This window comes from Aspergillus luchuensis, chromosome 3 (genome assembly GCF_016861625.1).
Source record: "Aspergillus luchuensis IFO 4308 DNA, chromosome 3, nearly complete sequence".
In the NCBI taxonomy this organism is placed as follows: Eukaryota; Fungi; Ascomycota; class Eurotiomycetes; order Eurotiales; family Aspergillaceae; genus Aspergillus; species Aspergillus luchuensis.
Genome location: NC_054851.1, coordinates 4,579,268 through 4,605,744, shown reverse-complemented (window position 1 = coordinate 4,605,744; position 26,477 = coordinate 4,579,268). Strand labels below are relative to the sequence as shown.

General features: G+C 50.4%; 9 protein-coding genes across 9 annotated transcripts; 5 read left to right on the top strand and 4 right to left on the bottom strand.

Annotated features, from left to right (window-relative positions):
- Positions 1-140: 140 nt before the first annotated feature.
- AKAW2_31551S (uncharacterized protein) lies at positions 141-500 on the bottom strand (the record flags this gene model as incomplete). The annotated part of the gene is made up of 2 exons (XM_041688188.1): positions 141-239; positions 312-500. 2 exons carry the CDS (start codon positions 498-500, stop codon positions 141-143), a joined length of 288 nt encoding a protein of 95 aa, XP_041541998.1.
- A 581-nt stretch (positions 501-1,081) lies between these two features.
- On the top strand, positions 1,082-1,642 carry AKAW2_31550A (uncharacterized protein; the record flags this gene model as incomplete). Its single annotated transcript, XM_041688187.1, has 1 exon — positions 1,082-1,642. One exon carries the CDS (start codon positions 1,082-1,084, stop codon positions 1,640-1,642), a length of 561 nt encoding a protein of 186 aa, XP_041541997.1.
- A 196-nt stretch (positions 1,643-1,838) lies between these two features.
- AKAW2_31549S (uncharacterized protein) lies at positions 1,839-2,637 on the bottom strand (the record flags this gene model as incomplete). The annotated part of the gene is made up of 2 exons (XM_041688186.1): positions 1,839-1,962; positions 2,018-2,637. The coding sequence occupies 2 exons, from the start codon at positions 2,635-2,637 to the stop codon at positions 1,839-1,841; spliced, it is 744 nt and encodes a 247-aa protein (XP_041541996.1).
- Positions 2,638-3,023: 386 nt separating this feature from the next.
- On the top strand, positions 3,024-4,081 carry AKAW2_31548A (uncharacterized protein; the record flags this gene model as incomplete). The annotated part of the gene is made up of 2 exons (XM_041688185.1): positions 3,024-3,299; positions 3,383-4,081. The coding sequence occupies 2 exons, from the start codon at positions 3,024-3,026 to the stop codon at positions 4,079-4,081; spliced, it is 975 nt and encodes a 324-aa protein (XP_041541995.1).
- Positions 4,082-4,955: 874 nt separating this feature from the next.
- AKAW2_31547A (uncharacterized protein) lies at positions 4,956-5,309 on the top strand (the record flags this gene model as incomplete). Its single annotated transcript, XM_041688184.1, has 1 exon — positions 4,956-5,309. The coding sequence occupies one exon, from the start codon at positions 4,956-4,958 to the stop codon at positions 5,307-5,309; it is 354 nt and encodes a 117-aa protein (XP_041541994.1).
- Positions 5,310-5,902: 593 nt separating this feature from the next.
- AKAW2_31546A (uncharacterized protein) lies at positions 5,903-8,065 on the top strand (the record flags this gene model as incomplete). The annotated part of the gene is made up of 2 exons (XM_041688183.1): positions 5,903-6,301; positions 6,368-8,065. The coding sequence occupies 2 exons, from the start codon at positions 5,903-5,905 to the stop codon at positions 8,063-8,065; spliced, it is 2,097 nt and encodes a 698-aa protein (XP_041541993.1).
- Positions 8,066-9,370: 1,305 nt separating this feature from the next.
- Positions 9,371-9,991, bottom strand: AKAW2_31545S (uncharacterized protein; the record flags this gene model as incomplete). The annotated part of the gene is made up of 1 exon (XM_041688182.1): positions 9,371-9,991. The coding sequence occupies one exon, from the start codon at positions 9,989-9,991 to the stop codon at positions 9,371-9,373; it is 621 nt and encodes a 206-aa protein (XP_041541992.1).
- A 1,820-nt stretch (positions 9,992-11,811) lies between these two features.
- On the bottom strand, positions 11,812-15,714 carry AKAW2_31544S (uncharacterized protein; the record flags this gene model as incomplete). The annotated part of the gene is made up of 1 exon (XM_041688181.1): positions 11,812-15,714. One exon carries the CDS (start codon positions 15,712-15,714, stop codon positions 11,812-11,814), a length of 3,903 nt encoding a protein of 1,300 aa, XP_041541991.1.
- Positions 15,715-19,822: 4,108 nt separating this feature from the next.
- On the top strand, positions 19,823-21,646 carry AKAW2_31543A (HET domain-containing protein; the record flags this gene model as incomplete). Its single annotated transcript, XM_041688180.1, has 4 exons — positions 19,823-19,855; positions 19,907-20,033; positions 20,092-20,836; positions 20,893-21,646. The coding sequence occupies 4 exons, from the start codon at positions 19,823-19,825 to the stop codon at positions 21,644-21,646; spliced, it is 1,659 nt and encodes a 552-aa protein (XP_041541990.1).
- Positions 21,647-26,477: the final 4,831 nt, after the last annotated feature.

Genomic DNA, 26,477 nt, shown 5'->3' with positions numbered 1-26,477 from the left:
CAGTGTCACAGCGGAAACCCCATTCTGCCAACTTTGGACGCTTGTTCCCGCTTAATGATAGGAGTGAAGCAGACGTCTTCATAGTCCGGGCTAAGACGATGCTGTAGACTGTACCAGCCTCCATATGGTATGCTGCTTCGCTACCTGAGGCGGTCAATCAATCGCAGTGGTCGGTTTCCGCGCGGTAGCCGATCATAGTCACTGCTGTACTTCCATACTGGCCGGCGGGAAGCCCGGATCTGCAATAAGGTAGATCAGCACTGCATCGGCTATAATACAGACTGTATCGCCAGCGCTATCGACATACATACCATTTGGCGGTCCAGCTGTTCGAAAAGCGCAGTGTTGGATGATTTGAACATTGTGTCGCGCGCCCCGGTGCAGATTACGACCCAAACACCGACTCCGAACTTGCTGAGCTCATGGCATTTCCGGAATATGGTCTCTCGACGACGGGCGACATTGCGTACTCCTGGGATGGTACTGTTTCTTTCCGTCATGTCGGGCAGTTTCTGATTGGAACCCTGCAGGAACGAACAATGCGTTCAACACATGACAGTGCCATACTTTATAGATACCTTTGTGATGAAGGCGCGGTATAAATGAATGATCTAATACTCATATCAGGCATAATCACAAACCCAATCTGACAAGATCTTCTCTTTAGGGTTGCAGCGAGTAGGTGAATCCGCCATCGGTTGCCACAATCCACCGTAGACCGAACGCGGGAGATACGCTAGTCCGTAGCAGGAAAAGCGTATCGCACGTATTACCCTACCCCGATGCGGCATAGCCATGTACTCCGGTCACTCGTACTGGTCGCGGAATAACCATATACCCGAAAGTCTCCACTACGGATCAGAGCGGCTGGGCCGCCTGTGTATGCAGGCAAGTCATACTACCGGGGGGGCAATACACAATCAATTAGTGTTTGACTCATGAGAGGTTACAGCGCATCTTTGGCAAACGTATGCTGAAGAATTACATTTTAGAAGGATGCTCTTGCGTCAGCCCCAAGGCAATTCGTACATCAACAAAGTAGCGGACCTAATAGTTTGGGCAACCTCATGATCTTGCAGGCATGGACGTCTACCTTGAAGGAGCTTTTGTCATGGAGACCTTGTCGAGTGTCATGGAAACAGTACAGCTGGAAACACCTGTTGTGCCGCACCTACAGTATCTGAGGATCATGGGACACATACAGACTCCTTTCGGGGCCCGCTACCGTGTCCTTTGTTCTGTGAGAAATGCTAAAGCCCCTCTCACCTACGTGTCCGAATATAGAAGCATCTCGCATCAGTCACGCCAAAGGTCGCGATCCTGTCGGTTCGAGCGCGAGCTGCATAGCTTTCAGATACCCGCTCTGATGATCTGCGAGTACCACACAGCCCTTCGCCGCAGACAGGCCCGGTACCAAACCCTCCGACCACGCCAGTTGCCGGAATGCGGAGCCAGCCAACTGTCGGGGAACATGCGGCCCGATTTGTTGCCCGACATACGTGAACTTACATGGCCCGCTTCCTGGCGTGCTCCACGCGAACCGTCGTGTCGTCGCGCGGGAACATATTCTCGGCGACATCATGTTGGGCTTCGCAGTATTCCAGGGTTACAGCACTGTGGCAGAGATAACATGCCCCGTTGAGATTTCTGCTGGACTGTGAGAAGGACTTACTTCTACAAAAGGTCTAATAAGAGATATTGACACATTCAATGTACAGTAATCTAGATCCACCATAAGAGTGCCTTTCTCGCGCTCTTTTAACTCTACAGCGACAAAATAAATGTTGTTGTATCATCCTCGAAATTCAAGTGCGTAACAAAACTTGAAATATCATGGTCTACACCCGCTTCGTAGCGCGCCGGACAATTTCCTCCTTCCCCATCTGCCAACAGAGTTGCTCCACCTGTCTCCAGTTAATACCAATCATCGATGCCAGTGGAGACCATATCTGAAATCGAAATCTGGGAACTTGGTCAGCATTTGAGCTTGGAGTCAATTTTGTAGTCTCGGCCTTACTCTTGGTACCAGGAGGCAACTTCATCACGCAATTTGTCATCGTTGTCCACACAACCGATTAACTGCAATGTCAAGATACGAGCTGCGGCGTTTCGGCGAGAATATGCGTCCCAATCGGTCACAGTGATGGAGGGTGATCTAGAGGTCCCAAGCGGGATCGGACTCGGCAACAGCATCGGCTGAGCATGAATCCTGGCCGAGGACACTGTAGGCAGGTCTGCGGCTGGCCGGATTGCGTCGGAATCCAGTGCTGCCCTCGTTGGTGAGGGCGTTACCGGGTCCCTGCCACTGCTCAGCGCCTTCGGATCGGGGCTAGTGCTGCATCCCATCCGTGCAGGACTTGGAATGGTTACGTCTTCAAGCCGAGCAGGGCTGGGTTCATTTTCATCGGGCATCGTGAGGTCTGTTTGCCGAGGCTGCTGCCTTGCGTATGATGAGCTCATGGGATTTGAATAGAGGCCGATAGAAGTTTTTGAAAGCAAAAAGCCTGCGTGTGAATTGGAGCCCTGTAAGTATTGCGGCTGGTGCTTGTTTGTGTAGTCCAGGAGGTATAGATGGAAGCACTTGAATGCATTCGGAGGATTAGCGGGCTTTATATCATTAAAGTCGCCAGGCATCATGCAACCTGAACAATATTATGCTGTACGACTATACACTTTCCATTCTCCACAGACTGTCTTGGTGGACCCACAATTGTCATGTCATTTCCAAACTTCATGAGCCAGCAGTGGATCCTAGCAGCCCTACTGATATGTGTGAGGCTTGGCAGAGCTCAGGGTACTGCGATTAACCTTGATGAATTAGCAGCCGCAAAGATTTTTCGAAACCGGCTATCTGCAGAGACTCTCCCTGCTCTATACATATAAAAGATCAACTGTCACTTGGCGCTTAGACCGGCACGATTTTACCTAACTTGTATGTATTTGCATGCTATCGAAGAAACATCAGCGCCGCAGCTGAAAACAAGTCATTCGAAAACATAGTGACGAGGACTTACCAATACAATATGGTATCTACTGTGGGAAGGCCGGCGCACATCCAGTTTGCACGCAACGGCACCCGAGGAGGACGGCATATGTCTTCACGACCACCCACTGGTCGTCTGACCATAGAAGATGCCCTGGCCCCAATTACATCCACCGCAGCAAAGACCCGAAAGAAGAGGCAAATTGCTACCTTCATATATGCAGGGCTTCTGGCAGCCTCCCTAGTGGCCGACATTTTGGCTCTTTTATTCTTGACCAGACCCCCTGTTCAGCAGGCGGGAGTGGCCACTCTTCATGTGAGTTGGTAACCACTACTGAGCATCTGCAGTGATACAATGTGCAGCAACTGAGTTGGAACATAACTAATCACGTTTCTCAGTTAAACGGGGAGGGCCTCCTGTCCAAGCGCGGCAAGAAGGCCCATACCATGGGCGAGACCTACGTCACAGCATCATCGGCCAGCATAGATGACAATATTGCTGAGACCACCACAGCAGCTAGTAATATGCCTCTCCTCACAGCAACCACGGCTCCTGATCGCCCTGGCATCTTGACAGGTGATACGAGTGAATCCAACTGGATTTCTATCGGTACCCAAGCACTGTGCTTTCAGGCTGGTCCAAGCCGTCGGGTGTGTCATCCGTTCCCGGCAAACCTTTCAACTGTTTTGCCTCCTTCCATGCAACTCGTGCTGGGGGACTCTGTTTCACAATTACAAAACTTTGAGCGGTCGGCTGCTGTTACGGCCAGGAGAGGTGCCCGGTCTGTCATGGCCATTGGTCTGGTACTGATATCTGTGGCGGTGACCCTGGTCCTGATCTTTTCACGGTGGTCGTGGGCTTGTGTGCACAGGCTGAAGTGGCTCATGATGGCAGTTGCCAGCCTCTGTGGCCTGGTATGCTTCACAGTATCCTCCGGTGTTCTGGGCACCCTGCAGTCTTCTATCGAGGAGGAGGTGCGTCGTGGCATTCCGGGTATTGCTCGGATGGAATGGGGATCCGCGAGCCGGTATAGCTTAGGGGCCATGTGTTGTGCTATTGTGGCCTTTGGCTGCAGCCTTGCATCTCAGACTATATAAGTATTTATACAATGTCGGGAAAGTGTTCCAAGATTAGGCCTGTTACACAGACCTTTATTTCTTCGTCTGAAGGGGTGGATGCCTGCACTGCTTGCTCTTGGTATATGTAGAACGTCAAGTCGCGACCCAAACATATTTGGCTACTGCATGGAATATACCCAATCATCCCATATCCAGTACCAAGGTAGCAATATCATCAGCTTATACATGACCTATCAGGTGAAATGATGAATCATACTCTCAAGACATGTTCATAGGTGTTAATTATCTGCTTAAACGGCGAGTTGATGGAGGAGGTACTGGTAGGACTGAGTCAGTACTGTAGAATGAAACCACTTACAGCAGTGGTAATAACAACGTTTGCATAATCAAGCATAGAGTAGTTCCTGTCGGTACACAACATAAAGAGACCTAGAGGAAGAAGAAGGGCGTTGAAGAACATATATTTTATCATAACAAACCTTTTTCACTAATTCTGCACAATTCTGCAGGGAAGCGGCAGGAGAAACTAGGTCAAGGACCGAGCCGAGGGGAGCCTAACCAGACAGAGAATCAAGAATAGATTGATATCCGGTGAGACGCTATTCCACATACCCAGGTGCATGTACGAACAAATAAATTTAGCGAGCAGTCCATGCAATCTGTTCGGAGCAAATCCTGCCTATGTGTACCGTTGACTGATTGTATATTTCCTCCAAATCTCCATTTCCTGACCTTCCGTCTAAGAACACCATCTACGGTACACGAGAGTCCGCTGAAAACCAACTGCATTGGCGCTTCCCACCATTGAGGATAGTGTTGTCTTCCAACAATCACGTGCGTCGAAGTTGTGAAAGGAATTCACAAGCACTAGATCACAAGTAGCTTGCCAAACATGAGCGTCGACGGTAGCCATTCCGGTCCATCTCAGTGTGATGTATCAACTTCCACGCAGCCGAGATCCATCCCCGACAAGGCCAGAAGATCTACCCAACAGGAGCCGTCGACAGTCGAAATCCCGAATACAGCCCCGGACCTAGGGCACGCTGAACAGCATAGGGATCACAATAGCCATTGGACACCTGCGGATGATTCAACATTACTCGCTCTGCGTCGTCAAAACACACCCTGGGCCACTCTCGTGAAGAAAATGCACCCCAAGCGAGCGGCAGCTTGCCTTGTACGCTGTGCCTATCTCGAGAATCGTCAGGAAGAGTGGCTCCAGAGTGGACTGAAGAATAGCTCTTGAGCTACGCATAGAAACAGCAAGCATGATCTAAGGAGACGAACAGGGCGTGATACGGCAGGCTGGATGGGTACTGTACTCGTTGAGCCCGGTATGCGGCGCACGATGGGTCCAGAAGTACAGTTCCGGCATTTGTTGAGCCAGCTAAGCCTTGTATGCACACAGGGATGAAACAGGTACGGAGGAGTTACGGCAGTATGGCAGTGAAGTGATTTGCATCTTTCCAATTATACGGCCGGTCCAAGCTACTGCGGGGTTTCTAATGTAATGGGGGGGGAAAGCGAAAGAAAAGAAAATTAGTCGGGTTCCAAGCCGTTGCAAAGGCAGGATTTATTCTAAACTGAACGTTCATATGAATACAGTACTGAGAAAAGCTCGGCAGACTTCTCACCGGAGAGATAGTCAGGGTAGAGAAAGGTAGGCTCCACATTACTTTCAAACTCCGAGAACTTGTGCTGCAAAAAGATACTTTTTCCTTTACTGTAAGGCGCCCCTGGCTGGTGCTGCGGGTACAATCAGCGCCTATTGATTGTTGAGTTTGGATATCATAGTCGTCTTTCCAAAGATATATAAGAGCTACATGAATTAGGACGGCAATGGGCAAGTTCGGGTCAGAGCAAGCTCTGCCGCCCATTGACATAGAGAAGCACGCTTATTATGCATTTCTAGTGAGTAGTAATGCGGTGTCATGGGCACAACATTTCTTTCTTCCTCGAGGAATGGTGTTGAGGTACCACCCTTGCCCTTCCATTTCGGAGCTCATACCGGATGAAGATACTCTAAAGTTGTACCGACAATACGAGCTGGCTGGCCATGGCGAGACAGGTTTAAGTGGATTGAGTCTGAAGGAGAAGCAGGTTATTGAGCGGCTACGGGCCCGGCAACAGGACCTGCCGTTACTGAACATGCTTCTCCAGGCGCTGCGGATTTCTGGCCTCCGTCCTGGGTTTATGGCGGGAAACATCAACCGATTGCTGCGTATGAAATGCCCACATGTAGGAACACCCGCAACATCCCGAATGTTGCAGAACAACCAGAAACGCAGACTGACATAGTGCAAGGAGCATGCGCATTACATCCAGCACATCCTGAATGTCTGGACCTATATCATGGGCCCCCAACATGTCTCCAATCTCGATGCCGAATCTGTTCGGCTGTTGCAGGGCCGGTCGCCGGTATGGTCTACCACTGACCACGAATTTATCAGGCGCCTCCTGTCGGTAGGCGTACTCTTTCCGGGAGTGACAGACCCAGAGAGACGTGCGCTTCTTGCCCGTCGGCTTCTTTCTGTAGCGACTATCATTCCGTCGCTACGGACGTTTATGGAGGATACGAAATATCTCCTGCCGTGTGCTCTGGCATTGCGAAGGCTCATCCCAGATGCTCCTGGCGATACAATCCAAACTTGCCTCTGGCACTATTACAGCGCACCCGAACCGCATACAAAAAATGGCCGAGCGACGTTCCTCCACGCATACCGACGGTTATGGCTATTCACCATGCGGTGCTTCCCCCATCTGGTCAGCATCATGCCTCTACGCGACCGTCGTGGAGCAGCAAGACGCGTCCATCGATCGCGGGAGAAATCTAAGCGCTGTTGGACGGCCCTGGCTCATCTTGCGTGGTCGCAGGGCTTTCGTACACCCAAGATTTCTGCGATACTCCAGCAGTGGGGGTTCCGACCAGGTCAATGTCAACGCCGGGGACACTTCCAAGAGCCCCACTTAACCCGAAATGGGACAGGCCCCTGGAAGCTGCGCCATCGGTGCGGCATGCCCTCTGAAATGACTTTTTTGCAAAGTCAGCCGTTCCTGACGCTGCACAATATAGACACCCGCCGGGATTGTGTTGCAGGAGAGGACCTGACTCCATTTGCGGTCGCTCGGGATATCTTTCAGGCGTTCCTTGGCAACCTTCCAGCCTTACCCGAACCGGTCGCAAATGCGTCCCTGCACACCTACAAGGCCCGAAACAAGGAGCATGGATTCCTTCCATCTCAGCCTGTGGCCAACTTTCATAGCCCGGATCACAGTGTGCATCTCTTATCCCCCTCCTTGAGTCGCGAGCCAAGGAGGGTCCTCGCCACCAATGGCAGTCACCTGGAAACAGATAGGCGGAGGACTAGTGCCGAGCCGCTGCTGCACGATGTATGGCAGGATGGTAACACACCTGGGCAGCGAACCAATTACAGCCTGTCTAGCTATGGTTCCCCAGCCGCCTCATCACAGGGTGAGCCTGCCAGAAGGCCGCTCTTTGATTCGGCGGAGCTGGTACGAATAGGCGACAGTAATCCCTTCAGTTCATCCTCCACACGAATAGATTCGCCCCACCCCCAACATACACCAGTCCACAAATGTCTTCCAACCGCGGTGTCACCGGTTGCTGGCCCGTCGCATTCTCGGCTCGGGCTTCTGGGGTGGAAGACTCGGAAGAGGCCGCAAGACCTGCCATCGCCAGGATCATCAGGAGCAGAGGGTAAAGGCATTCTGTACGAGATGGGAACACCGGCAACTGTGTACTATTTGCCTTTGCCCCGCGCGCGTCGCCTTTTTAAGCATTACCTTGACAGCCATCCTCACTTCGTCTATGCAAGACTGACCTCTAGAGGGCATCGCCTAGTTGATCCGGCAGCCGTTCCTGGCCACCTGAGACATGCTGTGGTGGTTGCCGGTCCCAAGCAATTAATGTCCCTGAGTGATGAAGATAATGCGCTCATAGAAGACAAGGACGAGCACTGTGCACAAGATGCGCAAGCCTAAGAACATCATATCATGAACAGTGTCCGAACACGAGATTGAACTTATGCTGTTTTCATGCGGTTTCAGCTATACAGTGGCCCATATACATGTAATCAGCAGGTTTCGCGTGCAGCAGGTCTCACACCCACAAGCCTGGGTCGTTCCTTTGAATACGTACCCGGATTTGCAACGCAATGTAATTTTTACATTTATTTTCATCTTCTTATTAAGAGAAAGTAGGTAACAGTATACGTACTATTAAGAGAACCACCTGGACTTGGTCGACACTAGATACACTAATAGGTAGTACACTAGACCCCAATAAGGGCGATTCAGTCCTGTCTTGTCCGTTCTTCAGTGGAACAGGCTCGGCGGGGTAGGAACAAGAGATGACTAGGTATATTCAATCATACAGCCAGTGTTGAATTGGACGCTAACGACCTGCTATTCTAGCTCACATTGCTTCTCGCATGACTATTGTCCATGCAGAGGTCTCTTGTGGCACCCCTTTCGGGATAGCCATCACTGCGCATTTCCATCTGCTTGGGGCCGCAGAAGTTGCCATTACAGCCATCCCCACATAATGGATTATCGGTGGTCAGATGCAGAGGTCATTATATTGATTTATTTCATATCTCGCGGGTTCACTGATCTTGCTGTCTCACACATCCTTCACGTTCGTGGTTATCGGCGTCCACTTTCAGCGGTTTGGCAGATGCTGCAGGTGATCCTAGAGCAATTCCCCTATCTTCGGGCTACGACTGGACGCTGGGATATTGACCAAGTCGATTGGTGGATTGATTCATTAAGCCTGGAGCACGAGGCGGTCAACTGGCTTATCTCGTGTACGGAAATTGATGCAGCTATTGCTGAGGAGGTATGCGAGACATAGGCCATTCTAGTGCGCGGCTGACCGAATGACTGCTAGCATGAGTTACTGGAAACGATTCTGGAAATCCTTGGCTACATCTGTTGGCGGTCCCCATCAACTACTACGTCGTCCGATCAAGGTTCAAGGCACTAAATGCTGCTCAGACCTACGCTTCCAAGAAAAGGAGCATAACAGCGTATAAGAAGCAATGTTCATGCACCTGGTCAGGAGTAAAAAACCTATATGCCTTCTTTTTCGGGAATACTGTGGCCGTCGCCGGGACTGCTTTCATTTTATTGATGTTTCTGTTATTACCGCCTCTGCCAGTTTGATTTCTATGGTCACGTATGTACATTATGTACCGTTGCAAGGTTTTGAATGATTGCGAAAATTATTGTGTTACAATTGACAGGTAGCACCCCTGCTTTGACTCCAGGTCGTACCTGGCATTTGAACTAGAAGTGCGCGGGCTCGTTGCCTAACTTTATAGAGAAGAAATCTGCGTACTCTTGATCAATCTGTCGCAGAGCTTCTGCGAAAGCTGCGTGGGCTCCCTGAAGCCTAGTATAGTTGTCATCAAGCCGGTTCAGTGCGAGCTCGAGATCTTCAAGTGCGGTGCAGAGGAGGCTCGCGCTGGATACTGCTGGTGACCCAAACACGCTCCGTCGCCGCCAGATTGACCGTCTGCTCTGCTGGGCAGTAGCTTGCTGAATTTGCTGAAGACACACGCGCAACTGCCGTACAGAGTCATGACCGAGTAGAATGGACGCGATATCGGCCTGAAACAGAATGGCGGCGCGCCGTACTTTCCGGTAGTAGGCATTTTCCGCTCGGAGGTACGAGGCCTCGTACACCGCGCGTATCAGTTCTTCCCGTTCGTTGGCTGATTCTTTCTTCGCCCACTGTAATCGACAAGGCATCAAATCGATGGCAGAGCTGTGGCCGCCGTGTTGTACGATCTGGAATTCCACTGATGTAGGTCGATCAGGGTGGTCCCAATCGCCCCAAGTACTAGATGACCTGGTCTGCCGGCGGAGGGATTGTATCCAGTTGAGCCCAGAGGAGAGAGGATGCATGGAATAGTCTGGTAGAAGGCTTGGGAGAGAGCCCTGTAGAAGCAAAGTCCAGAGTCAGGTCACGCATTTGTATAAAAATACCTGATCTCCTCGTCAAACCTCGCGTCCAAGAACGCGCTGCTATATTATGTATGTCGCCAGATACTCGTTGTTTATGCCGCTTTTCACTGCAGATCGTTATACCAAGACTGTCCCTTCTCCGGTCCGTGTATGAGTTGCGGGATCAACAGGTCTACCGATATAGCATAGAGTCGACTTCTTAGAGTACCTAGACAATCTAGTCTCTCTCCCGAGTGTTTGAAGACGAGGCATAGCTATTGTCTGAAGACCCATGAATTGGACGCCAAGAATTACCACTCCTACAGCTACTTATAGGTATCTTTCAAACTTTTTTTTATAATTGAGAAGGAACTCTAGCACCCTTTTACATACCTTGTATCCGGACTATTTTACACCTGCCAAGTATTATTTGGTCATGATATTAGGGGCTAGTAGATGTAGTAAGTGGATTGTATGTTCTCCTTTATCCAATAAAAAGGGCACTGCTGGAATAAAGCATTATTGCAGGCAAATTGACGTTCCTCAGAATACAGAAAGTGCTGTAAAAAATAAAATAAGAAAAGATAAAGAAAGAGTCAGATTGGATCAATTAAAAAATAAACCACTTCGATGCTGTATCAAGATGTTACTTATCCTTTATCCTATTTCGTTTCACCCCAGCCTCCCAGTTCCCCCTGTCCTAGCGCCTTACTCCTCCCTTCCCTTCAGTCTCCAGGTCGATCAAAACCAGCCTCTTACCCTATTCCTACCCAATACTCACCTTTACTGATTGAAGAATATTACCCTGCCCCGGATAATCCCAACAGGTACCAGCACTGGACATATCATTTTCTGTAAGAAAACCTAAGCCAGGCTTGAGCACTTCGCAGTTTTGGATAGCTGCCCCGAAACGAAGCCTATGGTGGCGGAATGCCTTGCTACAGTCAAGAAATACTAAAGAATATTTATTCTTGTAAGTAATTAGTTTCACAACCACCATGTCCAACTCAGATGCTCCCGGGCTCTTTCGAACCCTAGCATCGTCGTGCTGTCCGATTAGTGGGGAAAGGAGGAGTTTCTACAGTTGCAGTGGGTTCCTCATCTGCCACAGTTGCGTCTTCAGCTTGCACCTCCTGAGTTTGAAAGCGAGGCCTTGAGCCTCCAAAAGGGCCTCATCGGCATCTTGTTGGGGGGTCGCAGCTGCCGGCTGGCTTGCTTCTCGATCAATGATTTGATATGCACGTGCAAGGAGACGATGCTCGTTCCATTGTTCACACTGGGAATTCTCCCACTCCATTCCGCAATTGTAGCAGCATTCGGCCCCGCAGCGACAGCTATTATGGATTTCCGTCAGATTTGGAGTTGTGTGGAAAACGACTCAGATAACAACAGCAAAAGCAAAGAGAAAAGAAAGTAGGGAGGTTGGGGCAAAAGGGAACAGGGCTACGAACGTGATATAGCTGCAACCATGATCTAATACCACTAATCACCAGCATGAAAGGCAACGTTGCCAGCCATTATGCTGTGCGATTGCTAGTAGCTGTTGCAGGGAGGTGTCGTCCGGACAGTCACCCGTATGTGCTCGTCCTTTGCAGTTTGTACAAAGTGTGTGCCCGCATTTAGGGCATGTGGCCACTTCACCACTGATATAGTAGTTGTTGTTGTTGTTGATTCATACGCTGACCCCTCGCCTGAGCGACATGCAGGGTACTACTATCTCCACACTCTATGTACATCCATTCCTCGTAGACTATTACTTTCCTGACGAACTTGGAGCCTCGTCAAGGCCTGTGGTGGCCAGTGCCTGGGGTTGTGTTTTGCCGCCCTCGTGGCGCGCGACTTCGGAATCTCTGCGATGCCTCCGCAAAGTCCAGGACCGCCCCGAGGACGCTACTGTCTTGCGGACCATCTTGGAACCTACCCTCCCTACCTTGTCCTGCTCCTCCCAGCATATCTGAAATATTGTTGAATGCCCCTCCAATCTTCCGTCGGAGGGCTTGGCGTAGCCCACTAAGCCGCGGGCAATCGATTAACACGTGGACCACGGTTTCCGTTGCCCCACATTCACATTTCTCATCGTCTCGGAGCCCGCGCTGTTTTCCGTGTGTCGCCAGCCATGAGTGGCCGGTCCGGAGTTGGGTGAGTAAGTAGGCTCGGTTTCGGGGGAGCGAGCCGTAGAGCCGGCGGGTCCGGTTGGCCGGTAGGGCCCGATCAATGCGGCGGAGATGTCCTCCGTTTCGAGAGGCCCTCCATTCTTGGTGCCATTCGTCGCTAATATTCCTGCGGATGTACCTTTTCTCTCGTGACAGAAGATGTCTAAAGGGGTGTCTCTTTTCACCCCCTACCGTGGCTTTGGCTAGGCGGTCTGCTGCTTCGTTTCCAGGGTTGCCGCAGTGACCCGGAACCCATTGTAGTCGCAGTGGGATCCCTCGCGCCCTGAGCTCCCCGGCCGACTGGTGAATCGCCTGAATGATACGCTGGCCTGATTTGTTCCAGGAGTTTTTGATAACCTGCAGGGCCGACATGCTGTCACTAAGGATTGTCGCTGGTTCTGCGTCTGTTGCTCTGGATCTCTGGTTCTTCTGCGCGAGCTGAAAAACCAGCCCGATCGCGTAGTAGATCGCCATTAGCTCAGCTGCGTAGACGGACCAGAACTCCATCGAACCAATGCTGACTTGTCGAGACCCTACGATCCGCTGGTTGTGGTCGAGAGCCACCGCCGCGGCTCCTAGCTGATTCTCTTTGCCCGAGGCATCCGAAAAGACTGTAATGTTGGGTGTGGCCGCTCTTGCTAGAGCATTGGTCTGTGCTTTCTCCCGATCCGGCTCAATTTCAATATCGGTGAAAGATTGGGCTCGCCAAGGTGCTAGTGGTCTGGGGTCAATTCTTTCCAGGGCTTGCAGCCGCGTGAGGTTCATTGTTCGTAGGGTTTCTGCCAGGGGAAAGCGCGCCCTATTGCCGACCTGGGTGCTGCGTACTCTTGCCCGGCTGATGACATCATGGACTGGGTGGTCTTCCGGTAAGGTGCTGAAGCGGGCTATCACTATCTGTGCCCGTTGCTTGAGTCGCAGGTGGGTAGGCAGCATGTGGGCTTCGACTTCGAGAGCTGCCGTGGATACTGTCCGGAAGGCCGACAGGATCCGGATGAGGGCGGTCCGTTGAACTGTCTCAAGAAGCCTCAGATGGATCTTGTCTCGGAGTGGTTTATGCCAGACTGTGGATGCGTAATCCAGCACTGGTAGCACGCAGGCCTGGTAGAGCTGGCGCATCTGTTCCGGCCGAAGGTGCCGTAGCCCACTCAGGGCTATGTTTACCTTGCTTGCTCGTTGAACTGCTCTCTGTACGTGCTCTTTCCACCGCAGCTCCTTGTCAAAGATGACTCCTAGAAGCTTGGCAGTGTCGGCTGGTTGAATAACCTGGCCGTTCATCCGGATCTGTCCGATTCTGTGTGCCGTTTTGCGTCGGGTCAAGTGAATCAGCTCGGTTTTTTCAGCGGCAAATGACGCGCCTGTTTGACGCGCCCATTGTTCAATCCGCGGAATGTCCTCTTCTTGGATTTTCTTGATATTCTCTTCCGCTGACGAGCTGATCCGCCAGCGGAAGTAGTCATCGATGAAGGCTGATGCTCCACCATTACTGTTGACCGGTTGATTAACTAGATCTGAATTATAGAATCCAAAGAGGATTGGCGAGAGTGGGGATCCTTGGGCCAGGCCTGCATTTCCTAGGGGAAGGTCGTCTGTTTCAAAGTCATCGAATGTGATACTAGCTTGTCGGTCCTCCATGAAGCTGCTGATCCATTGTCGGGCCTTTGACGGAATGCCTTTGGCCCGTAGTTGAACGTCCAGGCTAGACTGGTACACTCCGTTGAACGCGCCTTTCAGGTCAAACGCAATAAGTGTGACTATTCTGGACTGTGCCCATGCTCGGTCTATCGCATTGGCAAGGACAAGCAGGGCTTGCTCTGTACTCCGTCCTGGCCTGCCTCCATACTGTGTATCTGGAAGAAGTCCATGTTTCTCTGCCCAGTACGACAGCCTGCGCGCCATGACTGCCTCCAGGACCTTCCCTAGGGTATTGAGCAGTGAGATCGGTCGGTATGCCCCCGGGGCTGAATAATCGGGTTTGCCTGGTTTCCGCAGCACGACAATCCGCGCCTGCCTCCATTGTCTGGGGTGATGGCCCAGGTCCACTGATTTCGTGAAGATCATGGTGATAATATCTTTAAGGTAGGTCCACAAGTGTTTCCAGACAAGCGTGGGGATCCCATCTCTACCAGGGGCTGTAGTCCCCTTGGCCACTCTGAGCGACCGGTAGATCTCTTGTTCAGTAATCGGTTCCCATGGTAGCTCCTCCGCGGGGTTCACCAGTTCCTCTGGCTCGGGTTCAGCCATCATGGGGAAGAAGGCTTGCAGGAATGCCTCTGCTTTCCCTTGGTTATCTGTCACCTCTTCAGTGCCTACTCTGAGGGTGGGGATGCTCATGTAGGTATCCCGGGGCCGCGTGTAAGTAGCTGCTTTCCACAGATGGCCTTCGCCGGCTTTGTCAAGAAATTCCTTCCAGTGTCTACCTTTTGCTTTCTCAATTGCTCTGGTCCACTCTCGTCTTTTCTGCCGCATTTCTTCGAAAAGTATCTTCGTCATTGGGTGGTTAGGCCCTAGCAGGGCGCATCTGTTTTGCCACCGTCGCCGGATCTGGTTAACCTCAATCTGCTGGGCCTTGAGATCCGTAGTGAACCAGCGCTTCGAGTATGGGCACGGGGCCTGCACCGGCACATGTCGGTCTAGGGCAGCTACTGTGGTCTGGATTAGGTTGTTGACCGCGTAGTCTAGATCCTGGGCCGACTGAATATTCACAGGTGGGTCGATCTGTCTTAGTATATCTTGAGCTACTCGGGCCCAGTCAGCTCGGTCATACGCCCTTTTCGGTTTGGGCTTTCTAGTTTGCTCTGCCTGGAGATTCCATTCCGAATATGTTCCTCGGTGGTCTGACCCATAGTGGTCGTGGTAGAGTTGGCATTTGATCAAGCGTGTTACATCGTTGGTAAGCGTGAGGTCGAGAACTGATGTCTTTCCCGGTTGATTAAGGGACCAGTATGTTATGTCGCCTTTAGCCAGGCACCACTGTAGCTCGTGGGCTTGAAAGAAGTTGATCAGTTCCTCCGCATGTTGTGCGAAGCGGTGATGGACCGCGCGATGGCTCCATGCAGGGTGGTGACGGTTAAAGTCGCCTGCTAAGATAAGTTTTGTCGTACGGCTATTCTGCTCTGTATGTTCTTGGATAATTTTCTGGATTTCCTCCAGTATCTCCTGGGCGCTGCTGGCTTCGAACGGCTCATGCATCGCTATTGGCGGGATGTAGATTGAGAATACCAGGTACTGTAGTTCTGAAGTCCAGATTTTGATGCCTACCACGTCTGGGTGATTGCAGTGGATCTGGCGGTGTGATGATGTGGAGATCCTCCGGTTGACATAGAGGAGGCTGCGGAACCGCGGTATTTCCGGGTGTGTCGGTCGGTAGAGTCGCCAAGCACTGTGGTTAACATGGGTGTGGTATGCTGTCTTTGGCGGTTCCTGAATCAGAAGTAGGTCCAGGTTTTGGCTTTGATGGTCGTTGATGAGGGCTTCCATCCCTGCCCTCGATTTCATGATGTTCAACTGTAAGATGCGAAGGGTTGCCGTCATTGGAATGGACTGGGGTTAGGGGATGCCTGACATGCCCGGTCGCCCGTTGGGTGTTCTCCATTGCAGTCTGAGCATCTGGGTCTTATTCCTGGGAAGCAGTGACGCTGGTCGTGGTGACCCGCGCAATGTCCGCACTTCACTCGTTCCTTGCATGACCAGGCTAGGTGGCCAAATTGTTGGCAGCGGCGACACCTCTTCTTCTCCACCCGGTAGGGTTCCACGCTCCCGATGAACCTTTGCCCCACTAATATTCCGTTATCTATAATCCATTCTGCTGCCTCCGGTGAGTCCAACCAGACCCCCATCGAGGCTGATTTCCCTAAAGGCATGTCCCTCTTCTTCAACCATGCAATATCTTCGACCCGGAATTTCTTGTCATGGAGGTCATTCTCAGCCATAATCTTCTCGATTCCCTGTTTCTTGTTTCCTTCTAGTTCAAAGTCCTCAGTTGGGACTCGGTGAACCACGATCCCAAACCGGGGCTTCACTACTTTGGTGTTGTTTCCCAACTCCTCCAGCCACTCGGTGCTGTTCCGGGCTGTCTCAGCAGACTGGGTGTCCCGGAATCGGATGACATACCCCGTTTTGGTAGTACCAATGCCCGCGACTTGCACTTCTTTGGTGGTCTCTGCGTTCAGCAGGGCGGTCCTGATGTGCGTGTTCGCTGCTTCAGTAGGAAGGGCTCTTGAGAATCGGTCATTGTCAACATCTTGATCGAGGGTTGGTGCGGTACTAATTCGGACACAGTTGGGTTCCTTCCTGGGGCGCGGGACGGTTCTCGCTGGGTTTGGCTGAGGGTTGCCAGCAGCCACTTCCGCCCAGGATCTGTTCACGGGGGCGTTCAGCGGTTGTGCCTCCAGTTTGGCCCGTAGGGCTTCGATTTCTTCCTGCAGTTCCTTATTGTGGGTTCGCAGGAGCTGTTGTTCAGCTTTCAGTTCTTGGACCTCCGCCCTCACTGTCTCAATTATTTCAGTCTGGTGTTTGAGTGCCTCATTGAAGCTGTTGAAATACTGTCGGACGTCTTGGTTCGTCACCCGCCCGTTGCTTTCTCCGCCGGTCGCAAATTCAGGGTTCGCGATCGGCTCATTTTCCTCTCCGTCGAGGCCGCGCCTGCGGCGTTTTCTTGCTGCTGGGATCCTTGGGCGAAAGTCATAGTCGCTGAAAATTGTCGCTGTTTCTTGGGTGTTTGTGGGATGGGGTTCGGTAACCCCTGCCGGGATCGCCATCGGGCCGAGACTAGTGCCCGCTCGGCACACAATGACAGCCACAACACCTCACTTACTCACGATGGTTTGATATACGAATTTCTCTCTTCAACGGTCCTCTCTGCAATACAGTACTTTGCACAACTCTTCGGGTCATACAGTACTTTCCCACTGATATAGTACTTTGCACTACCACCCTGCCTACCCCAGACTCTTCCCGAATCTTTTCCCAAAACCTAACACCTGTACTAGTCTGTATATAGTTAGCCTGTAGATTAGGGTCTTGGCAGGTACCGGTTTGTCTTGTAATTTCCCTCAAAATTACACTCAATCTTACGGGAGGCGTAAAGCCCATACGGAACTCTACAGTAGATGCTTCGGTCGTGGGTGACTCGGGCGCATGCCGCCACTGAGATGGGGCAATTTGTCAACATCTGAACGTCTTCACTCTCCCCTGCCTAAATCTAGTGCTGCTGAATTGTCCGAACCAGGAACCCAAGGGCTGCGGACTCGACAGAACAGGCTGAGGTAGCGAAACTGGTGTTGATCGCAATAATTCTACCTGGCCTGCCAGCTGAAGCCTTTCCTGACACGAGAGCACGCACTAGTCGTAAGGCTGACAGCGATGACACTAACTGTAAGTTGGTCGAAATCGTTGTCACTTTTGACATGATCATCTTTCTCAAAAGGCTGAAGATACTACTTGTAGTAAGTGCGCAACCCTCCGACACCACTCTGGCCTTCACTCAGAATATCTGGCTGTGATATACTAAGTCTTGAGTACTTTGAGGGAGCGGCGCAGGAAAAATGACGAAATCGGCGAGACGTGGTGGCAGCATTGGCTCTATTAGCTCGGCCCGCCCGAAGGTCATGTCGAAGGGTTCCGTGACCCGCCCATGGTTCCGCTCCGGAAGAACATACAGTAAGGACGGAAGACGAAGTGACTTGGTAAAGGCAGTTTGTTACGTTATGCTGTTAGGTTAGTGAAATAAGAGTCACTGCCATCAAGGAGGACATGCAGAAACAATGGTTTTGGGATAGATGTGACATATCTCAAGTGAGCCCTTGTTTAACCAATGATAAGTTCCTTCTTGCCGCTGTGACCCCGCATTAGTCATTCTGGCCTAGCCAGCTGGCCTTGCATCAGTACGATCATCAACTTGCACTGGAAGAAAGTTCTTCTCCCATCCCCAACAACCCAGTGGAGAGTACGAGAACTGCTTGCTACTGTTGGCTTTCTTATCAAAATTCTGGCTCACAATGACTTCTGGATCGGCTGATGCAGGTTGGATACATGGAGCGTTTGTGGTAAGTATCAAATCTGAACAGACAATAAAAGCGCACGACATCTAATGAAGGTTAAGAAAGTAAGTAGTTCGTCGAGAAGTAGGATAGGCTGATGAATAATGAAGCTTTGCGTTTGCTTCAGGAGGTAAGTCAAACCCATAGAAGAGTATCTTGGATGCGGTAATAGCTGACAGGGATGTGATATTGGTATAGCGGGTAAGTCAGCCTTCCAAGTAAGAGTATGTTGAAAGCGGTAATAGCTGACAGGAATATGATATTGGTATAGGTGGTAAGTCATCTTACTAAGAAAGAGTACCTTGAATGCGGTAATAGCTGACAGGGATATGATATTGGTATAGCGGGTAAGTCATCCTTCCAAGTAAGAGTATGTTGAATGCGGTAATAGCTGACAGGGATATGATACTGGTATAGGCAGTAAGTTATTCTTCTAAGAAAGAATATTTTGAATGCGGTAATAGCTCACAGGGATATGATATTGGTATAGGTGGTAAGTCATCTTTCTAAGAAAGAGTATCTTGAATGCGGTAATAGCTGACAGGGATATGATATTGGTATAGTGGGTAAGTTATTCTTCTAAAGAGAGTATCTTGGATGCGGTAATAGCTGACAGGGATATGGTATTGGTATAGCCAGTAAGTCATTCTTCTAAGAAAAAGTACCTTGGATCCGGTAATAGCTGACAGGAATATGATATTGGTATAGCGGGTAAGTCATTTTTCTAAGAAAGAGTATCTTGGATGCGGTAATAGCTGACAGGGATATGATACTGGTATAGGCAGTAAGTCATTCTTCTAAGAAAGAATATATTGAATGCGGTAATAGCTGACAGGGATATGATATTGGTATAGGTGGTAAGTCATCTTTCTAAGAAAGTACCTTGAATGCGGTAATAGCTGACAGGGATATGATATTGGTATAGTTGGTAAGTCATTCTTTTAAGAAAGAGTACCTTGCATGCGGTAATAGCTGACAGGAATATGGTATTGGTTTAGGATGTAAGTCATCTTTCTAAGAAAGAGTATCTTGGATGCGGTAATAGCTGATAGAAATATGATATTGGTATAGTTGGTAAGTCATCCTTCTAAGAAAAAGTACCTTGGATGCGGTAATAGCTGACAGGAATATGATATTGGTATAGGCAGTAAGTCATCCTTCCAAGTAAGAGTATGTTGAATGCGGTAATAGCTGACAGGGATATGATACTGGTATAGGCAGTAAGTCATTCTTCTAAGAAAGAATATTTGAATGCGGTAATAGCTGACAGGGATATGATATTGGTATAGGTGGTAAGTCATCTTTCTAAGAAAGAGTACCTTGAATGCGGTAATAGCTGACAGGGATATGATATTGGTATAGTTGGTAAGTCATTCTTCTAAGAAAGAGTATCTTGGATGCGGTAATAGCTGATAGAAATATGATATTGGTATAGGATGTAAGTCAGGCCCGTCTTAAAGCAAGTCATAACTGCCATGGCTGTCCTCTGTCCCTTTTTGTGTTGTTAATTATAACGTCAGGATCAATGGTCGTGCGAAACTGACACTGAAGTCACGAACCTCATTGCTGGTTGTAAGAATAAATTCATCCTCGGGACACGCATGCTTCTCGGCTATCCAAAAACCGCTTTCAGAGTATGTGTATGTTCAATACTTCGGAACCGAAACATTCTGACTTTAAGCAAGCAATATTTCCGTTCTAATCACGATTCTGAAACTATTAGCCATTACTTGGTTCACCGAGCCATAGACAATGCATATATCAGCATAGACCGACGCCAGTCGTCCACATTCCATATCTCCAGCTACTCAGGTAAACAGGCCCTTTTCTTTGGTACTTTCATCTCTTATTAATACAAACCTATGAGCAGATCTGCAAAAAGAATACAAAGAATCAGGATATACCCATCGTTTGCCGATTATCAATCGCTTTGATGTGCTTCGTCAGTGGCTTCGGCTGTGTGACAAGCAGCATTCATGCATGCAGGAAGTGCGTCAGGTCGTGCCAAAGCGCGTCATTTTCGTTGGAACAGATCATTCAGATCAGCTGCAACTCCAGGAGTCCGCACATATAACACAGCCATTTGACTATATAACGCTATCGCACTGCTGGGGCAAGCCGACCGATGAGGAGATGGAGAAATTCCGTACCACACCTCGAAACTACCAGAAACGACTAGAGGGGTTCAGCTATCCCAGCCTTCCAAAGGTTTTCCAGGACGCTATTACAGTGACCCGAGAATTGAACAAGCAGTATCTTTGGATTGATGCTCTCTGCATCATTCAAGGTGACCAGAAAGACTGGGAGCAGGAAGGTGCAAGGATGGACAAAGTATTTGCCTCTGCATACTGCACAATCGCGTCAAGTTCAGCATCCGGTTGGAACGATGGCTTCCTCAATCGCACCCAGGATTTCAGTCAATCAGAGGAAGTCAGCTCCGATCAAAAGATCATTGATGACTTTTGTAAGCTTGTTGATGAAGGCCAACTGCATACACGGGCCTGGGTGTTACAAGAAAGAGTACTTTCCCGCCGAACTATCTATTTCACTGCGCAACAGACATATTGCGAATGTGGAAGGGGAGTTCGTTGCGAGAATTTCACCACATTAGGATGGTAAGTCCGCTTCCCTAAAGTCAGAGAAATATCGGTTGACCTACTGATTATGTTAGTCCCCTTACTAGATTATATCTACTTGACTCACGGTTTCCTGAGCGGCTCGTAATCGCAGGTTATAAATCTGTAGCCTTATTTCTCCAAGAGCTTATCACGGACTACTCTCGTCGTGATCTTACCTTTCCGGAAAAGGATAAGGTAGTTGCATTTTCCGGCATAGCTGAGCGTATTAAGGAAGCTCTAGCTACTGAAGTCAAATACGGTGTCTTCCGTTGCTTTCTTCCTCGGCTCCTCTTGTGGAAGCGGGCTGGAACGGAGAAAGATCGAATCTCTTACGACGATGATCGTGTGCCGTCGTGGTCTTGGATGCTTTATAATGGTAAAATTGACTTTCTAACACAATCGGATCTTCAAGTCCCAAGGCACCAAAGCCTAAGCTTTGACAACTCCGAGCGCAGCATCAATATCGAAGTTCGACAACTTGAAGATTGTTATACGCGAGAAAGGGATGGAGAGCATATAATATTCACCAAGACAAAGAAGGTGGAAGTTACAACGGAAGTCGAAGCTACGAAGGAAGTCGAAGTCGGCGTCCTACATTTCGACATGGGTTCGGCGGCCGAGGTTGAGTCTCGAAACTGTGTCGTCATCGCATTGAGTCGAGATGACGATAAGGATGACCCTAACAAGGAATACTATATACTTGCCGTACAAAGAACGTTGGGAGAGGAAGAGTATGAAAGGCTGGGAGTTGGGCGAGTGCGAGCATGCTACGTCTCGAAAGGAAGTACTTCTGGGAAGCTTCTGTGACCTGGCCGTTTCCCTCTTTTCCCTGTCATTGGACAAAAGCAGCACGATAGTACGATGACTCTTTTATTGCTCAAGTTGAACGAACCGAAGTGGGATTTAGACGGAGCTTTCTGGTCTTCAGCAGATAGTTAGACGAAAGGCAAACTATCAAAGGTATTTCGGGTTAGTACTGTATCTCATCTCTGCTTGTCGTGCCGTCATGAAGTCCACACTTGCTCTGGGTATATCGACGGTTGGGGTATCTCGTATATAAGAATCAAAGCACCGTATAATCAAATCATTCCTGTTTTAGTTCGGCGTCTTTGGTAATCACTGTGTAGAAGAGACCTGGGATCATTAGACTCATTCGCGATTTTACTCTTCTTGCACTGTCTCTTTGGACTGGCCTAACCTATGTTGGGGGTCTCTAGGGATCTGAAGACTTCAAAAAATTTGGGCTAGATGCTTTTTGACCGCCTGCTTCCTGCGCTCGGCAGCTTCACTGGCTTCCGAGCTTGACATGCCGCGACTGACTGCATATCAAAGATAGGCTGAATCTGTCCTGGCGATAGGTGTGGAGACATCGCTGTACTATTTTCTGCACCATGGTATAGGAACTGTGAAGTGGTTTGCAGAAGCCAAAAGCAATACTAATGTGGCCACCTGAGCGTTTTTCCGGACATGGAAGCTTCTAGATTTCTGTCATACATATACACGTACTGTAACATCAAGGAAGTAATGTTATCATACTTACAAAACGGGACCAACAGCGCCAAGGAGTCTGACATACAAACTAAACGTATAAGGACTAGCGCAGAAAGGCTAGGGATTGGGAAAGAGGCAGAGCGTCAAGGGGTAGGCATGGTAGTTTTGCAAACTACTGTATGAGACAGAAAAGTACTGTATGACCCGAAGAGTTGTGCAAAGTACTGTATTGCAGAGAGGACCGTTGAAGAGAGAAATTCGTATATCAAACCATCGTGAGTAAGTGAGGTGTTGTGGCTGTCATTGTGTGCCGAGCGGGCACTAGTCTCGGCCCGATGGCGATCCCGGCAGGGGTTACCGAACCCCATCCCACAAACACCCAAGAAACAGCGACAATTTTCAGCGACTATGACTTTCGCCCAAGGATCCCAGCAGCAAGAAAACGCCGCAGGCGCGGCCTCGACGGAGAGGAAAATGAGCCGATCGCGAACCCTGAATTTGCGACCGGCGGAGAAAGCAACGGGCGGGTGACGAACCAAGACGTCCGACAGTATTTCAACAGCTTCAATGAGGCACTCAAACACCAGACTGAAATAATTGAGACAGTGAGGGCGGAGGTCCAAGAACTGAAAGCTGAACAACAGCTCCTGCGAACCCACAATAAGGAACTGCAGGAAGAAATCGAAGCCCTACGGGCCAAACTGGAGGCACAACCGCTGAACGCCCCCGTGAACAGATCCTGGGCGGAAGTGGCTGCTGGCAACCCTCAGCCAAACCCAGCGAGAACCGTCCCGCGCCCCAGGAAGGAACCCAACTGTGTCCGAATTAGTACCGCACCAACCCTCGATCAAGATGTTGACAATGACCGATTCTCAAGAGCCCTTCCTACTGAAGCAGCGAACACGCACATCAGGACCGCCCTGCTGAACGCAGAGACCACCAAAGAAGTGCAAGTCGCGGGCATTGGTACTACCAAAACGGGGTATGTCATCCGATTCCGGGACACCCAGTCTGCTGAGACAGCCCGGAACAGCACCGAGTGGCTGGAGGAGTTGGGAAACAACACCAAAGTAGTGAAGCCCCGGTTTGGGATCGTGGTTCACCGAGTCCCAACTGAGGACTTTGAACTAGAAGGAAACAAGAAACAGGGAATCGAGAAGATTATGGCTGAGAATGACCTCCATGACAAGAAATTCCGGGTCGAAGATATTGCATGGTTGAAGAAGAGGGACATGCCTTTAGGGAAATCAGCCTCGATGGGGGTCTGGTTGGACTCACCGGAGGCAGCAGAATGGATTATAGATAACGGAATATTAGTGGGGCAAAGGTTCATCGGGAGCGTGGAACCCTACCGGGTGGAGAAGAAGAGGTGTCGCCGCTGCCAACAATTTGGCCACCTAGCCTGGTCATGCAAGGAACGAGTGAAGTGCGGACATTGCGCGGGTCACCACGACCAGCGTCACTGCTTCCCAGGAATAAGACCCAGATGCTCAGACTGCAATGGAGAACACCCAACGGGCGACCGGGCATGTCAGGCATCCCCTAACCCCAGTCCATTCCAATGACGGCAACCCTTCGCATCTTACAGTTGAACATCATGAAATCGAGGGCAGGGATGGAAGCCCTCATCAACGACCATCAAAGCCAAAACCTGGACCTACTTCTGATTCAGGAACCGCCAAAGACAGCATACCACACCCATGTTAACCACAGTGCTTGGCGACTCTACCGACCGACACACCCGGAAATACCGCGGTTCCGCAGCCTCCTCTATGTCAACCGGAGGATCTCCACATCATCACACCGCCAGATCCACTGCAATCACCCAGACGTGGTAGGCATCAAAATCTGGACTTCAGAACTACAGTACCTGGTATTCTCAATCTACATCCCGCCAATAGCGATGCATGAGCCGTTCGAAGCCAGCAGCGCCCAGGAGATACTGGAGGAAATCCAGAAAATTATCCAAGAACATACAGAGCAGAATAGCCGTACGACAAAACTTATCTTAGCAGGCGACTTTAACCGTCACCACCCTGCATGGAGCCATCGCGCGGTCCATCACCGCTTCGCACAACATGCGGAGGAACTGATCAACTTCTTTCAAGCCCACGAGCTACAGTGGTGCCTGGCTAAAGGCGACATAACATACTGGTCCCTTAATCAACCGGGAAAGACATCAGTTCTCGACCTCACGCTTACCAACGATGTAACACGCTTGATCAAATGCCAACTCTACCACGACCACTATGGGTCAGACCACCGAGGAACATATTCGGAATGGAATCTCCAGGCAGAGCAAACTAGAAAGCCCAAACCGAAAAGGGCGTATGACCGAGCTGACTGGGCCCGAGTAGCTCAAGATATACTAAGACAGATCGACCCACCTGTGAATATTCAGTCGGCCCAGGATCTAGACTACGCGGTCAACAACCTAATCCAGACCACAGTAGCTGCCCTAGACCGACATGTGCCGGTGCAGGCCCCGTGCCCATACTCGAAGCGCTGGTTCACTACGGATCTCAAGGCCCAGCAGATTGAGGTTAACCAGATCCGGCGACGGTGGCAAAACAGATGCGCCCTGCTAGGGCCTAACCACCCAATGACGAAGATACTTTTCGAAGAAATGCGGCAGAAAAGACGAGAGTGGACCAGAGCAATTGAGAAAGCAAAAGGTAGACACTGGAAGGAATTTCTTGACAAAGCCGGCGAAGGCCATCTGTGGAAAGCAGCTACTTACACGCGGCCCCGGGATACCTACATGAGCATCCCCACCCTCAGAGTAGGCACTGAAGAGGTGACAGATAACCAAGGGAAAGCAGAGGCATTCCTGCAAGCCTTCTTCCCCATGATGGCTGAACCCGAGCCAGAGGAACTGGTGAACCCCGCGGAGGAGCTACCATGGGAACCGATTACTGAACAAGAGATCTACCGGTCGCTCAGAGTGGCCAAGGGGACTACAGCCCCTGGTAGAGATGGGATCCCCACGCTTGTCTGGAAACACTTGTGGACCTACCTTAAAGATATTATCACCATGATCTTCACGAAATCAGTGGACCTGGGCCATCACCCCAGACAATGGAGGCAGGCGCGGATTGTCGTGCTGCGGAAACCAGGCAAACCCGATTATTCAGCCCCGGGGGCATACCGACCGATCTCACTGCTCAATACCCTAGGGAAGGTCCTGGAGGCAGTCATGGCGCGCAGGCTGTCGTACTGGGCAGAGAAACATGGACTTCTTCCAGATACACAGTATGGAGGCAGGCCAGGACGGAGTACAGAGCAAGCCCTGCTTGTCCTTGCCAATGCGATAGACCGAGCATGGGCACAGTCCAGAATAGTCACACTTATTGCGTTTGACCTGAAAGGCGCGTTCAACGGAGTGTACCAGTCTAGCCTGGACGTTCAACTACGGGCCAAAGGCATTCCGTCAAAGGCCCGACAATGGATCAGCAGCTTCATGGAGGACCGACAAGCTAGTATCACATTCGATGACTTTGAAACAGACGACCTTCCCCTAGGAAATGCAGGCCTGGCCCAAGGATCCCCACTCTCGCCAATCCTCTTTGGATTCTATAATTCAGATCTAGTTAATCAACCGGTCAACAGTAATGGTGGAGCATCAGCCTTCATCGATGACTACTTCCGCTGGCGGATCAGCTCGTCAGCGGAAGAGAATATCAAGAAAATCCAAGAAGAGGACATTCCGCGGATTGAACAATGGGCGCGTCAAACAGGCGCGTCATTTGCCGCTGAAAAAACCGAGCTGATTCACTTGACCCGACGCAAAACGGCACACAGAATCGGACAGATCCGGATGAACGGCCAGGTTATTCAACCAGCCGACACTGCCAAGCTTCTAGGAGTCATCTTTGACAAGGAGCTGCGGTGGAAAGAGCACGTACAGAGAGCAGTTCAACGAGCAAGCAAGGTAAACATAGCCCTGAGTGGGCTACGGCACCTTCGGCCGGAACAGATGCGCCAGCTCTACCAGGCCTGCGTGCTACCAGTGCTGGATTACGCATCCACAGTCTGGCATAAACCACTCCGAGACAAGATCCATCTGAGGCTTCTTGAGACAGTTCAACGGACCGCCCTCATCCGGATCCTGTCGGCCTTCCGGACAGTATCCACGGCAGCTCTCGAA